The sequence below is a fragment of the Colias philodice genome, chromosome 11, assembly GCF_061535455.1.
Source record: "Colias philodice isolate Cphi_HAF_F1 chromosome 11, ilColPhil1 Martin Lab GWU primary, whole genome shotgun sequence".
Taxonomy (NCBI): Eukaryota; Metazoa; Arthropoda; class Insecta; order Lepidoptera; family Pieridae; genus Colias; species Colias philodice.
In genome coordinates this window covers 9,322,796-9,345,026 of record NC_143096.1, presented here as the reverse complement: position 1 = coordinate 9,345,026, position 22,231 = coordinate 9,322,796, and the positions used below count along the sequence as shown (strand labels likewise).

Here is a 22,231-nt window from a genome sequence, read left to right as displayed (position 1 = left end):
ATAAATACGTTAAATAATTATGCTCACTATTACCGTATTCTTCTTTATTTTATAGAACTGAGAGCTCTATTATGAAAAGAAAAACGCTGGCTCTAGTTTGTTTTATTTTTGTTATTTTTGAGACGGAATTTCTGAATTCATATGCAGATTTTATTTCGGTCCAATAATATTACTTATCTAAAATAGATCGCGATAGTTTGAAATAGCCGCAGCATTTTATAATGAAATAGGTCTAAACTAATTCAACACTATTACCTTTTCATTTTGCGTTTAATTAAAAGTTATGATTAAAACGAGCTTTAACGTTTGTGAAAAGCAAAATTCCGAACAGTTAAGCGTATTTATTTGAAATAAATCAAATATTAAAATTTAAAACGAGCGTTAAGTCAACTTAACAAACTTATTTCAATTAATAAAGTCCAACACCCGGTACGTTGATTGCATTGATCCCGGCTCAGTCCCTTGTATCGGGTTTCTAAAACGTTGCTGTATCGATTTCGACGAAACTCTAGTTAACCGATGAAATAATAAGTTCGATGTATGTCGAACTTCTAATTAATGTAGATTCCGTCGTTATATGAACTGTTTTACAAGTTGGCGGGAGTTGTGAAAATGTTGCTTAATGCAATAAGGAGGTTAGAGTTCTTCAAATATAATATGTAAGTTCAATATTTTATACGCAAAATTTTATACGTTATACGCAAATATGTAAAATAAAGCTGTTCAAAATTAACATTAATAACGGAGCCCAGAGGTGGCATTTTATATTCGAAACTTATACTGACTGCGTACAATTGTACGTAGTCTGAATTGTAGAAAAATCAAGGAACTTTTTACTTTGCACAATGACGAAAAAAGGAGCTTTATTACATTAGAACCTAATGTACCCAGAAACCCATGAAAACGTAAGTTTTTCCCCCAGTGACATCTATTTTTCGACGAATTGATCGCACAATATTACAGTCGCATCGGGCTCCGAACTCACACGTGCAGATAAATAAATATTTGTACAATTTCCAAGAAATATAACCCTTATTGCAAGGGCGATATTGTTGTCTTTTGCGTAAAGGATAAAATGTCAAACTCAACTGACAGCTGTCAGTCACAAGTGACATGGCAACCAGCCGCGGTCCCGCTTTTTCGCTTGAGCGCCCGTTTAGCATTTTGAGGGGTTATCACGAAAATAGAAACGATTTGATAATAGCAGTAACAGTGAAGATGACCAACTATTTTTTTACGGTAGCTTAATTAATAATCATTCAGTAATTATTATTAAAAGTTATATGACACGATGAAATATTTAATCAAAAGAGGTTTAAATAAAACAAAGTACATTTACGTGATATTAAACAGCAATTAAAGAGAATAGGTTCACAGTATAAACATAATGTAATGTAATGCAAGTAGTCACACACCTGTGACTGAGGTAAGATAATATACCGACTTCAAACCACAAGTGTCAAATCAATAAACGCACGACTTCTACCAAAGCCAGACTGTATTATTAATGTACGAGTCCCCGTAGAGTTTTTATTACTTAGGCAGACTCAATATTGTCACATAGGAGTTTGTGTTTAAATATTAATTCGAAGCAAAGATATATTAAGAAGTCGCCCGTGAAAGTTCTTGCGTGTGGATTAATAACGTATAAATAATTATATTAGTTTACATATGGATTCGAGTATCCTCAGCTTACAGCTACGATGGAGCCAAACCGGTCGAATTGTTGATAACTTCCGGAGCGAAAGAAATAAGACGTAGAATCAAGACTGAATAGTTTCTTTTCTTATTTTGTTGGTTCCACAATGCTTTTATTTCTTTTGGCCAGACGTCTGCTAGCGCAGTACTTTTTCTGACAGCATTATTTTTATTGAAACTGGTTTGACTAATTTCTTTTTATAGTTCTGTTTCACTTATTCGTTACGGTTGTATATTTTCATATCGCCGTGTTTTATGTCATACTAGCTTTTCAATATTTATACTCGAAAATAATTTTAGTACACGAAACTTATTTTCTGAAAATTGTTGTTATTTAAGGTGGTTTCTGAACTATTGTCTATACTCATTATTTTGTATGCTTTACAGATAATTAACCGAATAAAATAATTAAAACAAGTCTAATCAGAATATCTCAGGAACCTTTTTCCGTTATTCTTAATGTACCTACTCGATTCTGTTTTCTTGACATAAATCATACATCAAGCGATGTTAATAGTGTTACAATATATTATATTGTACCGCAACCTTCGTTAGATATTCACCCATTCTCGTATCCCCATGATTTATACCTTCAATATCCATAACACTTGCCACGGGAGAGTCCATTTCACATAGAGTAGTTTGTACTGCGAGACGAATCGTGTAATCTATTTTACTGCCAATAGTCATTTATCTAATGCTTATACGTAATGGCTAGTCAAAAACCTCTGTCCATTTTTTAGCTATGAGAATTGAATGTTGGAGAGCCGAAAAAGCAATGGAATCGATATTTCATGAACATATGTTCGTGAATTTATTTCGCTTCTTGTTCGAATTGGAACAAAGGATTTTAGTATTTGTTAAAATTGCAGTTTTACCACAGCAAAATTCTAAATATAATACCATGTTGCTAAAATGTTGTCTTACTTTGTATCGACTGAATCAGTTTACGAAATCAGTGTAAATAAGAAATACACATTATTTCTACATGTCAAGGTCACCGCATTGTTCCCGCAACTGTATTCTTCATTACAGACGGTTTTATTGTCAAGATGAAACGGGAAAATGGTATTCAGTACTGTAGATTACTTTTTCTCCCACCACGATCCAATACTCCCAAAGAATGTAAGAAATAGAAAGAAATGGTACGCAGGAATCGAAGAATAGAATTTTTCTTGACCGGTTGAGTTGCCAAGCTGTTAAGAAGTTTAACGTCGACCTGGTAATAATTAATTAGAATTATTGATGGGTAAATTACGCAGTTTGAAGCTTTGGTGCTGTTAAAATGTCTTCGTAAAAGACTCGTTACTATTTATAAAGTTTAATGAAATAATAATGGATTCTAATGCTTTCGAAGTAATTGATTTATGGTTGAAATTAAAATATTGATTGAATCTTGTATGCTTTATGCTTTTCTTATTTAAAGATCAGTGTTAATGTTAAAAATAGGTATGTTATGGCGATTCAAAAGTGCTTCTACAAGAAGTCTAATTGAATAAATAAATGTTTAAGTTTGAGCAAGTATTCAAATAAATATTTCTTTAGCGTTGTATCATCGTATCTCTATTGAAAGAGCTTTAACTTCTAAAATTAAACGAAAATGGAGATAAAAAGTTTATCAAATATAAATGCCGTTTCATATTAATGTAACGGATAGATTTTCAATTTATTTATGAATAGTTCTTATAAGGTTTCAACAAAAACGTGTGAACCGATAGCGCTTTTGTTTGCGCGAGAAATGATTGTATTCAAATAAATATGTTGTTATGTTGAATGTTTTGTGTTATGAATGAATCAGGGTGTGCATTCATTCGTTTAATTAACTTGTAGTAATAAACAATATCTGCACATGACAATGTTTGCTAAAAATGTTTCAAAATTTAGAATTAAATAATATGCCAAATATCGTTCCTATTATAAAGATTTTCACACAAAATTACAATGTTCCTTAAATTTGTTTGAGAAACGCTATAAGGCGAGCTTATTTTTTTAAGCTTATCCTAAGTAAGTAAGTACCTATGTTTCATTTATAAATTAAATTGTACGGTCAGTCGGGCTTGGCACTTATTATAAAGATTAATGAAAATTTTCCAAAATCGATGTAGGTAAAGAAACATTAAAATATTACCAAATAGACGTGTAGGTACCTAGTCATAAACTTCTACTGCATAATTAAAGTATAATTAATTCCTAACTCATAATTCTTAAATTTACATCGCAGGGTGTAACGGTTATCAAGAGTGTAGCATACAAAGAATATTTTATTTTGCGGATTGAAAACAATAAAAAATAATGTCAAATATTGACCAATATTATGTAAGTAACTCTACCACTCTTGTAAACTTGAAATTATCACCTCTATCTAAATATAAACAAACATCGAGAGTATTATTAGATAACAGTGTTTGCTAATATTATATTATATTAGCCTCTTTCGGAATCTTAATATAATCAGCAGTTCATTAAATTTCATCAATTGAATGGCAGAGTCAAAAATTTGCAACCCAAATCGCACTGCAGTAGTCTAGTGCAGACTTTTTGTGTAAGGTTTCAAGAAACTCTGATTAGCATGCTATACAGGACACCCACTGTAAAATATATTTTAAATTCACTAAGAATATATTATCTCTATTATTCCACAACCTAATTGCATATTACCGATAAAACGAGCCAGTTGAATGGATTTATCGCAGTACAAAATGTTGTTTCATATCGTTTCAAGATACTATGACGCTGTATAAAGCTTCTTGTCATTAGCACTGGTTTTATCAAGTTTTTTCACATGTTATAACATAAAGCACTTCATTCGACACAAACACTGTTATTTAATTGTTGTTTTAGTGATTTGTAAGTGAAATGTTGGGTTATATTGTTGTATTTAGTGTGAGATGACCAATAAAACGCGACGCGAGACACATACGCCCAAAGCGCGCGCATTCGGCCAACTGAATTGTGTTACCCGCTCACCCCGGTCTCCCCGGCCGAGGGGTATAGCCCGGCCGGCGCAGAGAGCGTAGACCTTATTGTGTATACTCTATGATGTAGATCGTGGAACGTTCCGTTTTACTCTATGGTATGAATGTTATTTGACACATTTGTTTCTGATTTCCTAAAACAGAAACAAATATGTTGGAATTAGGTGATGACTCTATCTTTTGCAAGAAAATGTCAATTCTGTTTATAAGTTGATTAATGACAGTCATTTATTAGAGGGTGTTACCTAAAATTATATCCGAATTTTTATTCGAAGAAACGAAACATGAGTCTGATTTACCGCTTATTTACATAACGACTCTACCAAATAGACAAAAACGAAAATTCAAATGTATTAAACTAAGTATTGATAATTTTAAAAGCCTTAGTTTAAAAAAAACGAAGCCTTAGTTTAAAAAAAAATTTATCTAAACGTTTGTCAAACGTGGTGAAGAAACAAGTAACGCTGTCTCATTTCTTCAAATATGTTCAAACGGGGATAGAAATATTTGCTCCAAGAACCCTTTTCAAAGCGGGGTTTCAAATAACCAGTTCTGTTTGACCCATAAGTCTATTGTTGTACCCATTTTTTGCGAATCCAAGAGCTTCTAGTAGAGTTACAATCGGGGTTTCCAGATAAATGGTTTGTCACGTTACAAAATGTAGGGCCATGATTTTAGGGCTAACAAATGAGTTAGGGTAGAAAAAACGTCCGAATGTCAGGTTTATTGACATTTCGCTCCGTTATAATAAAGGCTAATGAAGGTTTGCAGTAATGGATTCAACGGTACATTTTAAACATAGACGTGTCAGTGAGTAATTTAAAATTCGATCTCTTTATATATTTTTTTTAAGTTCGTCTTATAGAATTTTGTGATTGTAAAGAAATTAAAATTTACTAAGCATTTTTTGTGAAAAGGTATAAATAAGAATAAGATTAAGAAAGTTGTTCATTTCCTTTTTTTATACATAATAAACATAATATCGTAACACTCTATAAACACGCGTCGTTTTTATAATAAAAAGGGTAGAGCAAACGAGTTATTGCTAACAAGAATCTCGTCTTTTTTATTAATTTCTCGAGAGGCTCTACATAAATAATCTAAACTGTTAGTTATAATGACATCTTGCGCTTTGTGCAGTTTTTGCGAAGGCTCTATCTGCTACCTGCAACAACCACTTTCTCTACAACCTTAGTTCTCAGATAGTTCAATAGATGGCGTATTACTTGTTTATAGATATCAATATAGAGTTCAATTATAATGTTGTTTTGTTTTAAATTTCCATATTTTGACTTTTGTTAAACATTGTCAATTATGTATTATCAACTTTAATTAGGAGATTACGTCGCTTTTAAAGATTTTGTAAGGTAATACATATAATAATGAATAGACAAAATATAGAGTAAATATTTTATTGTATATAAAAAGTATACATCACTAATGGTAGTACCACTTACATTATATTAATACTTGTATATTTTACAATAATCTTAAATTATACATTTATAAATAATGTAAAATCTCCTCAACTGACTGATATATGTATTTTGCCCCTTTCTGATTCCATTACCCCAACATAAAGGTACAGATTATACAAATAAACCTTTTCAACGTCTAAACCAATACAACAATTTAATTGAGATTCTTAGGAATTGGGTAACTATTACACATTTATTCAAATAATTATGATATTTATTTTGTATCATACATTTACTGTACAATAAAAATGAAATTATTAATTATTTAAACTGTACATGGAATACTGGAAATTTTTATGATAAATATAACTGTACTTAGACTTAGCTAAAGAAATTTGAATTCGTCATAAACTTCGCTTATTATGGTATGAAATCACACCCTTGTTACAACCTTGTAATAATATATTTTGTTTGAAACCTCTCGATTACCAATCTAAGGACAACTTTTCTATATCCAATAAAACTACATATTAAATAAAGTATTTAAAGCAGCTTCTATCTAAAGCGTTGTGATTAATCAATATTAAGTACCATTATTTAATAAAACCCCTATATGATACAGGTAAAGCACAGTTCCGTCGAACGACATTTTCTTAATCGAAAATTCAGTTAAACTACGCTCTTAAATAATTATTTTACAAAATATACACTTTCTATATTATAAGAGGACGGAATAATCGAAGAGGACGGTACAGTGAGGTAGTTAATACGAATTTAAAGAAATGTCCAAGAATAAAAAAACAACTTTAGATTGAGCAAATATAGTAGAGCTTAATAGTAGCAAATATACAACCGTTTTCTTATTTACATTTTATTTTACATCGAAAATGGAATTGAGCGAGGACATCAAAAAGAATCGAGCACGTTTAAATAATTGGACGAATACATAAACAACTGGTTATCTTTTATTGATTCAATAAAAGTAAGAAGTTTGTTTCACTGAGACTTGCTCGTAGAAAATATTTACAAAACAGCACGGAATCCCATTTGCACTTTATACCTAAATTATAAGTCTTATGTAAATTGATATGTTATCACATTCTATTGTACTTTCTCCTTCGTGTGTCCGTTGGCGAAGCCGTTCCTGTTTTCCTTCGTCTCAATGTAACCGTTTGCAGAACCGTTGACCACGTGACCGTTCGTGTGACCATGAGGTATGTAACCGTTAGTGTTGTTGTTGCAAACGTCAACTTTTGGCTTTGGTGTGTCTGGCTTGTAGGCGTGCGTGTAAAAGTTCATGAATAGAACTATGAAAATCGACGAATGTAGTATTAAACCTGATGCGATGATCCTGTAGACAAAATTATGGGTTAGTAACTGCAGCGAAATGGTTGCTTAGACTATATAGGCTACGATTATTATGTAAGTACCTTAAATACAATTTATTTATCTTGTTTATATGTCTAAATAAATTCATCATTCATACTAATTAATTGAGATAAAAATCGATCATATATGAAAAGTGGAAATTGAAGAACAAGGAACCTATTCCTATAAAATCTAAATATAATTTATAAATTATAAATATTATTGGGGAGTAAACTCTATCTGTTCAGTAAATTAGTATTTTTATTTGTAAGAATTTGATTCTGAAATTCTAGAAATTTTGCAATTTACTAGTTACGATTTCACTTCACTTTTTGGAACTATTTGAAATAAATTTTATTATTTCACTGAAATGAATATTATTTACGTTTGAATTATATATTAAGTAATTTAAATCAAATTGGCAAATAAATAAAATAATTCCCCTTATTAGACTATGAAAACAAAGCCTAATTACATATTAATAATTAAGTTGTACGTTTTAGAACATTAATTAATGTTATTTATAAGTGCCAAAATTACACGTAATTTATTTAGTGTAAAACCTGTAAAGATTACATCAAATTGTTTAAGCAAGAGGAACACACTTTTGTTTACAAGCGTAACAACAATTAAGTAATATAAAATCTGTTAAAAAGATTTCCTAAATTCTAGCAAACACAGATACGATCTATAAACTTTCTCAATTTAGTTGAACATGTGATTTGGCACTTTCTAATGTACAATTTGTTAAATAAAATGGTTGATGAATAAAATGCTGCTTTTTGAAATTCTTAATATGCTTTTACTTCTCAATAACGTCTAAAAGAGATTGTTTATTAGAATTTATATATCTTATGATTGTGTGCCTATTGTATAATTAATATTTAGGAATGTCTCTTCTTCTATCAATAAATAAATAAGCGCCGATTTTTCAATCGTTGGTTAAAATTTATCCGTCCAATAAAGTATTACACGAACATTTTAAAATGTCACCTGTATACTGTCCAATACGGACAAATATAATATATTTTTGAAATGGTAGTTTAATACGTTATTCGATGAATAAGTTTAACCAAGGATTGAAAAATCAGCCTTAAACCATATATTTCAGGATGTATTCTATCATTAGTTTGAAACTGTTTGGAATAATTTCAACTGAATTCTAATTATTACAAGTGACTTACTTCGGATATCCGCAGTCGTATACTAATGCACTTATTGAATGGAATAGCACCATGAAGAACTGGATCTGAAATTATAAAATATAACATTAATAGAACATATTATTAGAAAAAAAGTAGAGCTCTGTCTCTATTATACATTGCTATTACATATCTATAGTAGTACTCAATTTTTTACACCTATCACGTAATTTTTAAAAAAATAATTGCCTACCGCAATATGCTCTACTAAAAGAATATTATTTTGTAATTGTTTTTTTTTACTAAATTTTTGTTATTTCCAAATAGGTACTGTTTATTTTTCAAAATTACAAGAAATCCTAATGAAATTAGAAATGATCAGATAGCTAGTTACGGCGAATCTTGCGAAAGGCTAGTGCATCTAACTGCAACTCACTGGCCTTAACGAAACGATTGGTACAATAAGTCCTGCTAGTATATAGTCGTATATAAACTTGTGCAACGATAGGCTTAAAAGCACAATATTGCGCTAATGTATTGATATTATCGGAGATTGATTAATTGTAAAATATAAACATATAGTTATACATACATAGTTCTGCCATTTTGCAATAGCTATTATATCTATAGAAATTTACGTACATAAACACAAAATTAATTACGAAAACTATTTAAGAAACTATAATAATTTTTTGTCTTTAATATTATGTGTTTAACCCAATTCCAAAAAGGAAGAGAGGTGCTAAACTGCTAAAGTATGTATTCTCCAATTGTTTCCTAATTTTCACATTTCTTCTATAGACTGTTTTTATTAATATTAAGTACACTTATATAAATAATTTACACTTTCACATCTTTGATAAATGTGTGTGTTAATATTAATCTGTGAGAAATAGATAACAAACCGATATTTACAATGATGTAAAAATTTGGACGTGATTAAGAAAAACTTCTATTCAAATTTAGTACAACTAGGTAATTTTCAATGAATATGAATTAGCGTTATCTACTAATTAAGTCTGTAAAACCGGTAACGTTGGTGAAATTGCATTTAATTGACCAGTGTATGAAGGTTTGAAAGCCCTTAGTGGCCTACATTCCAATCATCAGTATCATTTTATTGGATTTTCTATTTCTCAAGCGATTTACAACAAAAACTTACTGAATCGGAAACGACAAAAACACATATTTTAAGAAATTACTTGACGTAATATAGACTAGGCTTAGATAATAAGTATTTTATGTGTTAGCCAAAGTATATTAGGCTTAGAAAATAATAATATCATATGTTCGGCAAAATTTAAACTCCGTGAAATTTTTGCATCTACGTCAAGTAATTTGCGTGAAGTAAAAAAAAAATAAACATTAATAACCTCAAAACTTTCGCGTTATTAATCATACTTTTTATTACATTTTGTGTAATAACTTATGTCTAGTATTCTGATTTTGTTTGTACGCTTAGTTCTATTTACGTATACTAAGTTATCTATGGTTATATACTTTCTCCTCTCACACTTTCGTCAGCGAATACACGGCGTCTGTATCTGACAGATGAATCTGCATTAATACTCTATGTCTCTATTGAACATCGATGAAAATATATTCTACATTATTATTTATCTATGGTCTTTGAATAATTTATTTAGAACCTTATAACAAATTTTACTTTTCTGCAATATCACAGAACACGTGCTAGCATCCTGTTCCGAGATTACTATCTGAGGAAATAAATTAAGTAACATGATATTTTCTAGATAGTAACGTTCATATTATCTTTCATAATCCTAAAATATCAAATCCAAGAACTTAGCAAAGCTCAAATACAATTGACACAATTTGATTTTCGTGATAATCCAAGTCTAGCAGTTTTGTTTAATTCAAGTTTTAGCACAAAATACTAAACAGTACTAAAGTGTTTTATTAAATATCAAGTAAGTAAAATATCCGCTAGTTCCTAGACGAAGCCAGAAGGTTCTTTAGCCAATAGAGAAAGGATACAGCGTTCCGGTGCGCTTGTGTCGAAATCGTTGCACGGTCCGTTTATACTCTTTTATTTGATTCCGCTCAAATGTACTAATCAATTGATATCTTAAGTGTTTACCAATTAAAGAGGAGAAATTAAATAACCCCTGTAAAATAAATGCACCGAAAAATGCGAAGATACAGAAATAAAACATAAAATTTACAGTACCTACCTAATTCTTGTTCTTAATGTTGAACCATTTACTTATTTTGGCCATCGACTTGTTTGTGAGTGATTTGACTAAGTATTTTTTTAAACTTTTCCATAGCTATTTATTTATTCGGTTAAAATATTTTGTCCGAAATCCAGGGTCCAATGAAAATTCGATACTACCTTCGATACTCTTACATTCAAAGGTAGAGCCTACTGCAAATGAGTAGTAATATACAGTGGACCTCCTGTAATTTTGTTGATCCACTTCTAATCCCATGCAATAAACCATTTAACCTTACAATTGTGTAAATTGTCTGAGAAAATTTCTATATTTAACACTCGCAGAAAAAGTGTCCATTAGCCAAACATTTCCCATTGTTCGCTTTTTGTAGATTTGTGTGAAATTGTCATCTTGATGTAACAAAGTTTCAAATGTATTGATGCAATTCCAATTACTATGTTTTTTATCGTAAAGAATTCGATCGTATGTAACATTTTATACGTGTTGAAAACAATCTTAATCCATACTAATATTATAAATGCGAAAGTAACTCTGTCTGTCTGTCTGTCTGTTACTCAATCACGCCTTAACTACTGAACCAATTTGCATGAAATTTGGTATAGAGATATTTTGATACCCGAGAAAGGACATAGGCTACTTTTTAACCCGGGAAATAGGATAATTTTTATCCCGGAAATCCCACGGGAACGGGAACTTTGCGGGTTTTTCTTTGACTGCGCGGGCGAAGCTGCGGGTGGAAAGCTAGTATTTTATAAGAATTACTAAACTACATCCAATCTCAAAATTATTATATTCCTATCTTGATTAAGTATGTAATTATAAATTACTAGCTTTCCACCCGCAGCATCGCCCGCGCAGAAGAAAGAATAACCCGCATAGGTCCCGTTCCCGTGGGATTTCCGGGATAAAACCTATCCTATGTCCTTTCTCGGGTATCTAAATATCTCCATACCAAATTTCATGAAAATTGGTTCAGTAGATTAGGCGTGATTGAGTAACAGACAGACAGACAGAGTTACTTTCGCATTTATAATATTATAGTATGGATAAAGTATGGATTATCTTATTTGCAAAAGTAAAGAAATTAACAATTCAACTCACGCTACTAAGACTGAAACTCTTTTTTACGTTTAACTATTTTGTTCTCAATTTAAGAAACGAGGCATCTCCTATTTATCATATCACTTTGTACGCAATACTACAAATTAAGTAATTTTTAATTGGTGCTATATTATATTATTGATTAAGTCTTTCCTCTGAATCTAAGAAAAAAAATTCACGGACATTCATTTCCTTTACAATTGTTTAAATAATTGCATATAACGATTATGAGCACGCGATAAATTTCATTAATTCACAATGATCAGCAAGGTTATAAGTTAAGTAAGAAGTGCGTCCGCGTGATATATTATATTTTCATTTTTCATATGTTTCACTCACGCGATTTTTGTTAAAGACCTAGTTTACGGGAGGTATAGGCTGAAATTTGGAGACTTTTTACAAGGTTTTTGTTGCATATGAAATAACAAGATTTTAATTTTTTAAATAATAATGTGGCGAGGTGGGAGTTAATCAATTAATTTTTTGAGTTTGATGTATAATAACATTTAGCAATTAGAAGCTTTTTAGAGAACCAAACGTTGGGTCAATAATATAAAGAATAAATCGCGTTTAAATTCCGTTAAGAAGGGTTTGATTTCCAATCTTTATATACCATTTAAAATGACTTGTTAAATTTAACACCATTGAAACGTTTTGTAGTTCGGTTTAACAAATCGCGTGATTAATCACGAAAAGATTCGCGTTGCAATAATAATTAAATATACGTAACATGAGATAACATATTTTATTCAATTTTATGTTCAATATATTAATATAAATGGCATGCTTTTATCATCATTAATACATAGGTATGTATAATTGATTGAAATCTTAATTATTATATCTCATTCTGTCACAATCACACTGACCTAATTATACGATTGCATTTTTTAACTGTCGATTTTTTAATACTATATAATTAAGTATCTTCTTGTTTCTTATTGGTACTTTCATGATTACATAATATAATAAAACAACAGAATGAAGTGCAGAACAGAACTGACATGTTTTATTATTTGAAACATATATATATACCTATATCACCAAACCAGCCAGTACAGTAAGAAGTTCACATATAACATATTAGATATTATTTTTAACACCCCCACTATATCTAACAATGTTATATTGATAAGTGTACAATAACATAAATATGCTGAACCCCCAGTTGTAATTGTAATCTTCACATCGCCAGAACATAAAACTGACAACTTTTCACTGTTTGCAACGATAATTTCCTGTTTCTGATCATAAGACGCATTCATAACCCAACTTTCATTTGCCGTAAGGTGTACACTGGCTCCAGAGTCAATATACCATGCATTTTTATTGAAATTCCCGCTTAGGAACACAGCACTAAAAGCATTAGACTGCATTCGGGGTTTTTCTTTGGAGTTCGACGCGTTTTCGTTATTTGTACATTGATTTCGATAGTGTCCTTTTTGTTTACATCGGTAACATGTCACTGTCTTCACTCTTCACCTTGACGTTTGATTTTGACGGATCGACAATGTTACCAACATTGACATTTTTTCTTGACGCCATTTTATTTTTCATGTACTTCGAACGAGCTGCGAATGCTCCGCCAACTTCATCATGTTCCTCTATGGTTGACTCCATGTCTAACAATTTCGACTTTATAGAATCAGCCGTTATGTTAATGCCTGAATGCTCTATTGCCATGATCATCGGTGAAAACCGCTCTGGTAATCCTGCTAATAACAATGAGCCTGTCCACTGGTCATTTATTTCAAAACCTGTGCCACATAATTTTTGAGCCGTGTCAATTATTTGAGTCACATAGGACGTCATTGAACTGCAGTTTTCCAGTCTTATCGAAATTAGATTCCGTAACAGATTTATCCTTCTTGAAAAACCGTTGTCATCAAATAACTGTTGTAATTTTTCCCAGAGTTCTTTTGATGTTCTTACACTTTTTACATGTACAAACAAAGACGGATCGATTGTCATAATCAGCTTTGCCCGGGTTTTTCGTCATCTGCAGCTCCTACGCTCGCTCCTTCTGGCTTTACACAATGTTTCATGCCTTCAAGGATTAGGAAATTCTCTGCCGCGAAGCACCACTCGCTGTAATTTTCCCGTCCACGTAATTTAGGTACATTTATCAAGTAGTTGGCCGCCATCGTAATTCCAAATAAAAATTTTATTTCACGAATATCCAACAACACAATGAAAAAACGTGTTGAAAAAGCTTTTTAACACTCGTACCAAAACGAAATTCTTGTTAAAAAAACTGCTTTTTTACTGATTCTCTGGGCCCATAACCTATAATAAAACAACAGAATGAAGTGCAGAACAGAACTGACATGTTTTATTATTTGAAACATATATATATACCTATATCACCAAACCAGCCAGTACAGTAAGAAGTTCACATATAACATATTAGATATTATTTTTAACACATAATAACATCTAATAATACATGAAGCTAATTTATCGCTTTCATTTGTTTCAAACGCTTGCCAATCGTTAAAGAATTAATAAATGTTGATAAACTTCATTGAGATAATCTATAAACGAAAGAAAATAATCGTACATAAAGCCTATATGTATGAATCACATAACAGTCTATGACTCTATGTGGTATTAAGTCCGCCCAATTAATTGTACATACTCTTTTTTATTTACTTTATTTAAAAGATTTCTTCTATGTACAACTTTATTAAAAAATTAAATAAATTCATTCATTCAGTCATAAACCAATGGTAAGCTCTTCATTATAATAGAATATTATCATAGAAAGATGAATCTGGACCAAGCGGAAGACAACGCTTCAAATTCCGCCCAACGATCAATCTTATATTTATTTGGTAGTATTCATTCAAAATGCAAACAACAAGTAATATGATAGTTAAATTATAAACGATACCTTCCAGTGGAAATTAATATAAACACAGTGCAACTACGCCATTCGTATATCCTAGCGACTTGCGCAAGCGCAGATCCCGTCTCACGGAATCTAGGCGCGGTGCTAACGACCCTTATTCGTGTATGTCGAATTCCAAACGGATACAGTGGAAAACTTTCCTAATAACAACATTCTAACCTGGCTGGCCATGGCTCAATTTTTTAAATATTTTAGGTAGTCTTAAATAATTTTAACAAGAACAACTAAGCCCTTTCTTAAGGTATCTCTTAAAAATGTCAACAAGTACCTACAATTCATATTTTAAACTATCCTAGTACATATATAAAATCATAAACGATTTAACGATGTCTTAGAGCATTTTACAAGAATATTATAAGCCTTTTCTGTATCACAAAAAAAAAGTAAACAAGTACCTACTATTCATATTTTCTAAACTATCCTAGTATTTACGATCATAAACGATTTAACAATTAAACACAACATCGATCAGTCTATTACTAATAGCTCTACGTGTAGGTAATAGTTATTACAGGCTTTGAAATGAATGCAAACTTGTGCAATTCACATTTTAAGCTTTATTTACGATCAAAGGTAAATGACCTTGTTTATATACAATACAATATTGGCTACATAAAGCAGTTTCGTAATAATAATTGTTCTGATTTATATCTATTATTGTGATAAAACTAATTTTGTAAACACTAGAAATGAAACGAAACTAGATCGATAATCAAAATATTAACAAACATTTCCTAATTGCACTTATTTATTTGAGCCCAAGATATTTATTTGCAATTATTTATCTTTGGCAAATCAAAACTATGATTGAACTCTATATAATTTTAAGAGTAATATCAAATTATAAACTTTCAATTTAAGTTTAACTCGTTCATTACAATGTTATTGGAATGGCTAGACGTATGGTAGTATGGTACTTAAGGTCTACGAAAGGTTTTAATAAGCGATAATATTTCGAAAAACAAAAATAAACGACCCAGGCGGTGCCGGGGCAAAACCTGGCATTCAATAAAATACTTTGTCAAGACATCTCTGTCCGAGACAACTCTAATAACACTCCTCTTTTGTAGTAGAAAATATAAAAAAACTTTTACTCACAAGTTGCATAGTAGTAAGATGTTTCTTCCACCACAAATATTTCTGGTACTGTGGGCCCATAGCTGCTACCATGTAATACCCATACATTATTACATGTACCAAATTGTTGACGATGTTCGAGAAAGTTCCATGACCACCTAGAAATGGTAATGAAACTTGACTCAGCGTTTTATAAGACGAGATTTAAACATTATTGAGACTAAACATTTTGATAGTAGTAAAAGTGCAAAATTATATTTATGAAAAAAGTATGTCATATAAAATTTATAAATTTTGGATTTTAACAATAATAATTTAGGGAACTGACGCACGATGTGCTACATTAATGTGTGTATAAAAAAATAGTTTTTAACACTTTATAACGTTGAATGATTGGCAATATTAGTAGTTTCTTTAATAATTTATATCTGTATGCACTTCCTATCGGATATGAAGTATCAACACTATCAGAGTAGCAACTATTTTCATTTATAATCTCAATAGGTACATATTGGTTTCATTTTAAAACAACATTACCAACAATTCAGAAGTATCTCTGTTAACTTGTAATTGCTTGTAATACACGACATCTTGTTGTAATACGATAATGTCAAAAGACATTACGCTTGATAAAATCAGAAAACTTACCAGCAATAAATTTGACCAGTAGCCAGGCTTCAAAAGGCGTCAAAGAGTGGTGGTACAGATGTAACCAGGTGATCTGACTCTTCTTTTTCCTCAAAACGAAGAATATCGTGTCTGCGAATTCTGATAGCTTTGAAAAGTAGTACACCCAACATAAGTGGAGCATCTGCAACAAAGTAAGTATAGATTTAACTGTACATCATATTATGAATGAATGAATGAAAAATTCTTTATTGCACACAAAGAACAGGATTACAAAATAAAAGCGATGGGCATAAGTTATAATATGTACAGAGGGCGTCCTTATCGCTGTAAGCTTTTACATACCTACATGAATTTCCATAGTTTCAAAAAATGAGATACCTTGAGTTTTTAAGATATTACCAATAGAGCTGTGTTAACATATGTAAAATACATTATATGTAAAACATAATACTTTCTATCTTTCTGCTCTCTCGATTATGCAGCTATAATATCTTTCTAGCAAACCGAGACCTTGACCATGATAGACTGCAATAATATACCCATGACCTACGTTATATTTTTGGAAAGTTTAATTTATTCGTTGATACAATTTGTGCCTTAAAAATACACTCATTTCATATCTGGTACAAATAATTCAAACACTGACTTCCTAGAGAGCATTTTTAGTGTTATTTTTTAGTTAAGATCAGCCTATTTATGGACACTCTATGGTTTAAAAATACACGGAAACTAAGATATCTAGCACAAATATCAACTTTTTACAATTGTCAACTCTTTCTTCTAACTTCTAAAGCCACCAAATTCATCTCTTACCGCACTTTACGTAAAACCGCATTCACTGTATTCCAATAAAATGAGGCAATCCGATAAAAAATCTATGATAATCACTATCGTCCAAGGTCCATTTTCACTCTCAACGGCATTGCGATGACGCAAACACAATTGCTATAACCGCTTTCACCGTTACATACAAGTTCATTGAAAAATCGACTCAAAGGTTGGGGTCGGTGAAATTTCTCAATTCTCGCTACCAGATATAGTCATTAATGATGCCGATATTTTAATGCAATTATTACTGTTTTATTTAATTTGTTTTAGTATTGATGTATTTGATTGATGATGTGTGTTTTGGACTTTAGATTATTAAATAATGAGAATAATGCTCTTTCAATTTATGATTTTACAATGAGAATAGTGCTCGTACAATTTATGATTTTACGTTACATTTTAGTTGATTTGGTTCTGAATCGATTGAACATCTAAATAAATAGAATTGTAGATAATAAAAAGGGCACATAAAAAGCTAGATTGCATGGGAATACAAATGTCTATAATTTTCATTATGTGCAAGTAATAAATACCTCCATTTATTTAAAACAGATCTTAATCGTAAAAGCATAAGAAATTTTACGGCTTTTTGAAGCACTGAGTTTAATTTAATGATTATATTCACACCTACGTATCAAATGTTGGTTTATTTTAAGTGTAAATTGACACTTTGGCTAATTTATAATAAATAAAATGCACGTAACTGAAAAAATGGCATTAAAACGTGATAACAACTTTTGCTTTAAAATCAAAAATTGACATTTGTAATAAAATTAAGCGTTGCTTCTGCGTTCTTGCAAAGATTCTTATAAAAGTCCATTATTAATAAAATACGTTGTCAGCGTATTTCAATACACATTTAAACCACGTTCTATCAATCAAAAATTTATTTATAGTTAAATTATTTTAGATATTTTGGTAACATTACCAAAAAGCTGATTCTCCATCTACCTAATAAAAAAGTTGTCACATGAATTTCTCTTCAAAAAGCCAACAAAAGATGGAAAGTTGTGTGTATTGTGTAGCTGTAGTCTGCTATTGAACTTGACCGTACGAAGTTTGTTAAGGTCGGTAAAACTTTGACGGTTACTTTTCGATAAACTTTTAAATTTTAATATTGATCGATGTTAATTAACTTAGAACTACTACTGCTAAACTAACGAATATGTAATTTACATAATATTATATTCGTCAAAAACATACAGAAATAAAGAAAGATTAAAATATATAGATGGGAAAAAATATACGCTTCGTAACATGTGCACAATAATCGTATGAATGAAAACAATACTAGTTTCTTTTTATATTCAAATGCAAATATCAACAAAAATCAGCCATTTCACTACTTGATCAAATATAATAAATATTCAAATATTGCCCAATCGCAAAAACTGAATGAATTAATAAACAATAAATCATAAAACAAATACCAGTCTTACATGTGAGATAATGTCGGTCAGCGCAAACCGGTACAGTCATCTTGCTTTCTACCTGACTCTCATTATCGTACCTACACTGTTCCTATCTATACTAATATTATAAAGCTGAAGAGTTTGTTTGTTTATTTATTTGAACGCGCTAATCTCGCGGTCTTTGAAAATCTGGGATTTGAAAATTTTCTTTTTGCATTTTTTATTGAATTATTATGACTTCATATACGTTTTAATTTACCCTAAGTAATATTAAAAAAATAGGTAAATGAGCTTTTATATCACTATCTCTACATACTTAGTATAAAGTAAAGTCACTTCCCGCCTCTGTCTGTCTGTATGTATACATGTTTAGATCTTTTAAACTACACAACGGATTTTGATGAAGTTTTAGTATATAATTTATTAGGTAATCGACAAAGCGGGCGAAGCCGCGGGTGAAATGCTAGTAATATTTATAAATCAAATACTTACTCTTCTCGCTTTTTCACTATCACTGTAGTCTACGGGCTGACATGTTAGACTGTAATCAGCCCACCATCCAGACATTAAGTGCTGAAACCAAAGTTATTATTAAATCTTTCAACTCGATACTTTAAAATACTTTTATTAAAACGATATAATTAATTACCATTTAAACACGAAATTGCTTTAAAGTTTAAACGAAAGCGTGAAATTTTTGACACTCTTTCGCTTATAGTGTGAAAATACCAATTAGGAATGGATTGAGTTTTGAATATCTGCTTATGATAAATCTTTTCTTTTAGGGTAGATTATAAGCAAAACTACAAAATATATTTTACAAGTTCCTTAACGTAGTTATTAAATAAAAATACAAAGTCATGTCAACAAAGTAAATCACGGCAAAAAATTAGAAACATATCAATGTCAAGCTAATTGCGTCCTTTACTTCGTTTAAAAAAATGTACCAAATTTAGAACGAAATTAGACCCAACAACCTTGCGATAGAGATTAAGCTGACCGCTTGAAATGTAGATGTCACGGATGCATGCATGGTAAAATTGTTTAATGACGCTCCTTGACACAACTGCATGAGGTTTTACTCTGACGCAATGACAACTTCAACGAAGACGTCATTACTAAGGTATCGTTTTAAGAAGTAATTCGTTCCAGAGCATGGGCAACTAACTAGTGTAGATTATTTAGTGACGTTGATACACACAATTATTTGAAGTCCTGTATCATTGTTTATAATGTGTTTACGTTCTATAAATAATTGCGTGAATGAAATTCATCTGCCCTTCCGTCAATATTAATTCATGGTTGTTATCGATAGTGTCGTTGTTAAATTTTAGAGGCAATGTTTAAAAACTGTAGGTACAGATTACAGGGCGGAAAAAGGTTAAGAACTTGCATTATTATGAATTACAGAAAATTATGGACTAATTTATATATTCCTTACATTGTACATTTAACGCTATTATAAACTACAGAAAATTACGGACGAATTACTGTACTTTGTTGTATTTTAACGAACACTATATACATAATAAACTTACCTCATAAAACATATATAATGACAGAAGAACCTGGCCAGCGTTGTATGCAACGAGGAGGTTTTTGATTTGGAACGGTTTTCTATTGGCCATCCACATGGGCCCTGCTATGAGAACGAAGGCAAGGTACAGGACTACCATTACGAAGGTAGGTATCGGCGAATCGAAGAAAAACCATCCTTGGACTCTGGGATCTGTTAACAGAGATTGTACATAGTTAGCACATGCAAGAAACATAGACTATAAAACATAAACATTGGCATAGAATAAATTTTGCCGTAAATAAGAGGAGGACGGGACATTCACCTATAAATGCGACACTAATTGTTTTTATTTTGATTAATTTTCTTTCTTGACCATATTATCGAAATAATATATATGTACCTATTTCAAAAGTTCAAATACTCGAAGATTCAATACTTCTACTTCTAAATTATATTTTTTAATTTCGAATAAATGTTTTAGTTTGAATAATACAATGTGATAAATAAACTGTATCAATAAAAAATAAAACTTTAAAAACTAATAAAATAAAACTTTATACCTGTATTAATAAAATTGTCCTCTTATGACGCTTTTTGTTATAACCAATGCATAAAATTAATTTAAAGCCAGAGGCAATTGAAAGTAGGTTATTTAATTTTAAATACACATGTCTTTAAAATAGATATCCTAAAGCTGCTCTTATTTACATTTAAACTTTAAAGAAGACCACAGTTTTTTATTAATTTCTTTAAATAAATTTACTACATGACATTTAACTAATTAAATTTATTTAAATTAATAGTTTTTATTTTAAACTAGCGGTCCGCCCCGGCTTCGCCCGTGGTACATATTTACGTTTTCTCTACATAAGAACCATCCTCGTACTTCAAGGAATATAATAAAAAAAGAATTAACGAAATCGGTTCAGCCGTTCTCAAGTTATGCGCTTACCAACACATTTTGGGATTCATTTTTATATTATAGACTAGCGGTCCGCCCCGGCTTCACCCGTGGTACATAATATTTACGTTTTCTCTACATAAGAACCATCCTCGTACTTTAAGGAATATAATAAAAAAAGAATTATCGAAATCGGTTCAGCCGTTCTCGAGTTATGCGCTTACCAACACATTTTGCGATTCATTTTTATATATAAGAAGATGTATTCCGAAAAAATTATGACTATAAGTACATGTTACATTAAAGTAAAATTTAATACTTAGCGTATATTTTAATATAAAACGAATTAAATTATTCTAAAAATGTGGCTGTAAATATTATTTTATACCATATTTTCAGTCAATGATTTTCAATGTAACGTTTGCAGATCCTGCACATAATTAATGTTTATGCAATTTAAAATGACCGACGCATCTGCCTTAAAATATTCGGAGAAAGTAATGTTTTTATTGCGCTGTTGTATTATTATCAGTTCGTAAAGTTTTATATATATGGACACTTCGTAAAAAAACGTTCTGAAACGAGTTGATGCGTAATTTATACCTTGTTGAAGGCAGATTAAGCAATACATTAAGTCAATTAGTGCATCGAAAAATAAGGAAAAAAGACTTGCTTACTGCAATTTTTCGTAAGAAAAACACGAATCTCAAGCTGCAATAAAAATGAAAATTTACTCTAATGCTACTTTTTCTTCTATTCTGCTTTCTAAATTAAACATTTTTTGGTACAGTCGGTACGTACGTACCTACGTAGAAAGCAAAAGTTTAACTATAATTTACTTTTTCGATTTCTAATACTTGAGATCGATGTTAAGATGTTATACTTATGTTTATTTATCTGTTGACAGATGATGTCTGTACGGACTACGGATGTATACACGAGTAATAGCTTACAGTTATCGGGAGAAAGTATTCGCTCAGACAGGTTGCATTCAAGTCTATACAAAGCCTACTTAATTATACATACTTCACAGAACATTTTAAGCTACAAAAT

At 30.7% G+C, this 22,231-nt stretch overlaps 2 protein-coding genes across 4 annotated transcripts in view; both read right to left on the bottom strand.

Moving 5' to 3' along the window:
• Positions 1-4,671, bottom strand: part of LOC149484804 (uncharacterized) — an 87,433-nt gene extending 82,762 nt beyond the window's left edge. The window contains exon 1 of one of the 2 annotated variants that reach the window (XM_089701102.1): positions 4,357-4,671. The gene's annotated coding sequence lies outside the window, so the exon portion shown is untranslated. The remainder of the gene's footprint in view (positions 1-4,356) is intronic. The other variant, XM_089701100.1, reaches the window with a different exon arrangement.
• Positions 4,672-6,071: 1,400 nt separating this feature from the next.
• Positions 6,072-22,231, bottom strand: part of LOC149484802 (very long chain fatty acid elongase 7-like) — a 51,630-nt gene continuing 35,470 nt past the window's right edge. For both annotated transcript variants that reach the window (XM_089701114.1, XM_089701113.1), the window contains 6 exons: positions 20,297-20,487; positions 19,251-19,331; positions 16,537-16,699; positions 15,910-16,046; positions 8,644-8,708; positions 6,072-7,442 (listed from right to left, as the gene is read on the bottom strand). In XM_089701114.1, the coding sequence (XP_089557240.1) occupies positions 7,193-7,442; positions 8,644-8,708; positions 15,910-16,046; positions 16,537-16,699; positions 19,251-19,331; positions 20,297-20,487 (887 nt within the window). In that variant the 3' untranslated portion in view covers positions 6,072-7,192. The remainder of the gene's footprint in view (positions 7,443-8,643; positions 8,709-15,909; positions 16,047-16,536; positions 16,700-19,250; positions 19,332-20,296; positions 20,488-22,231) is intronic.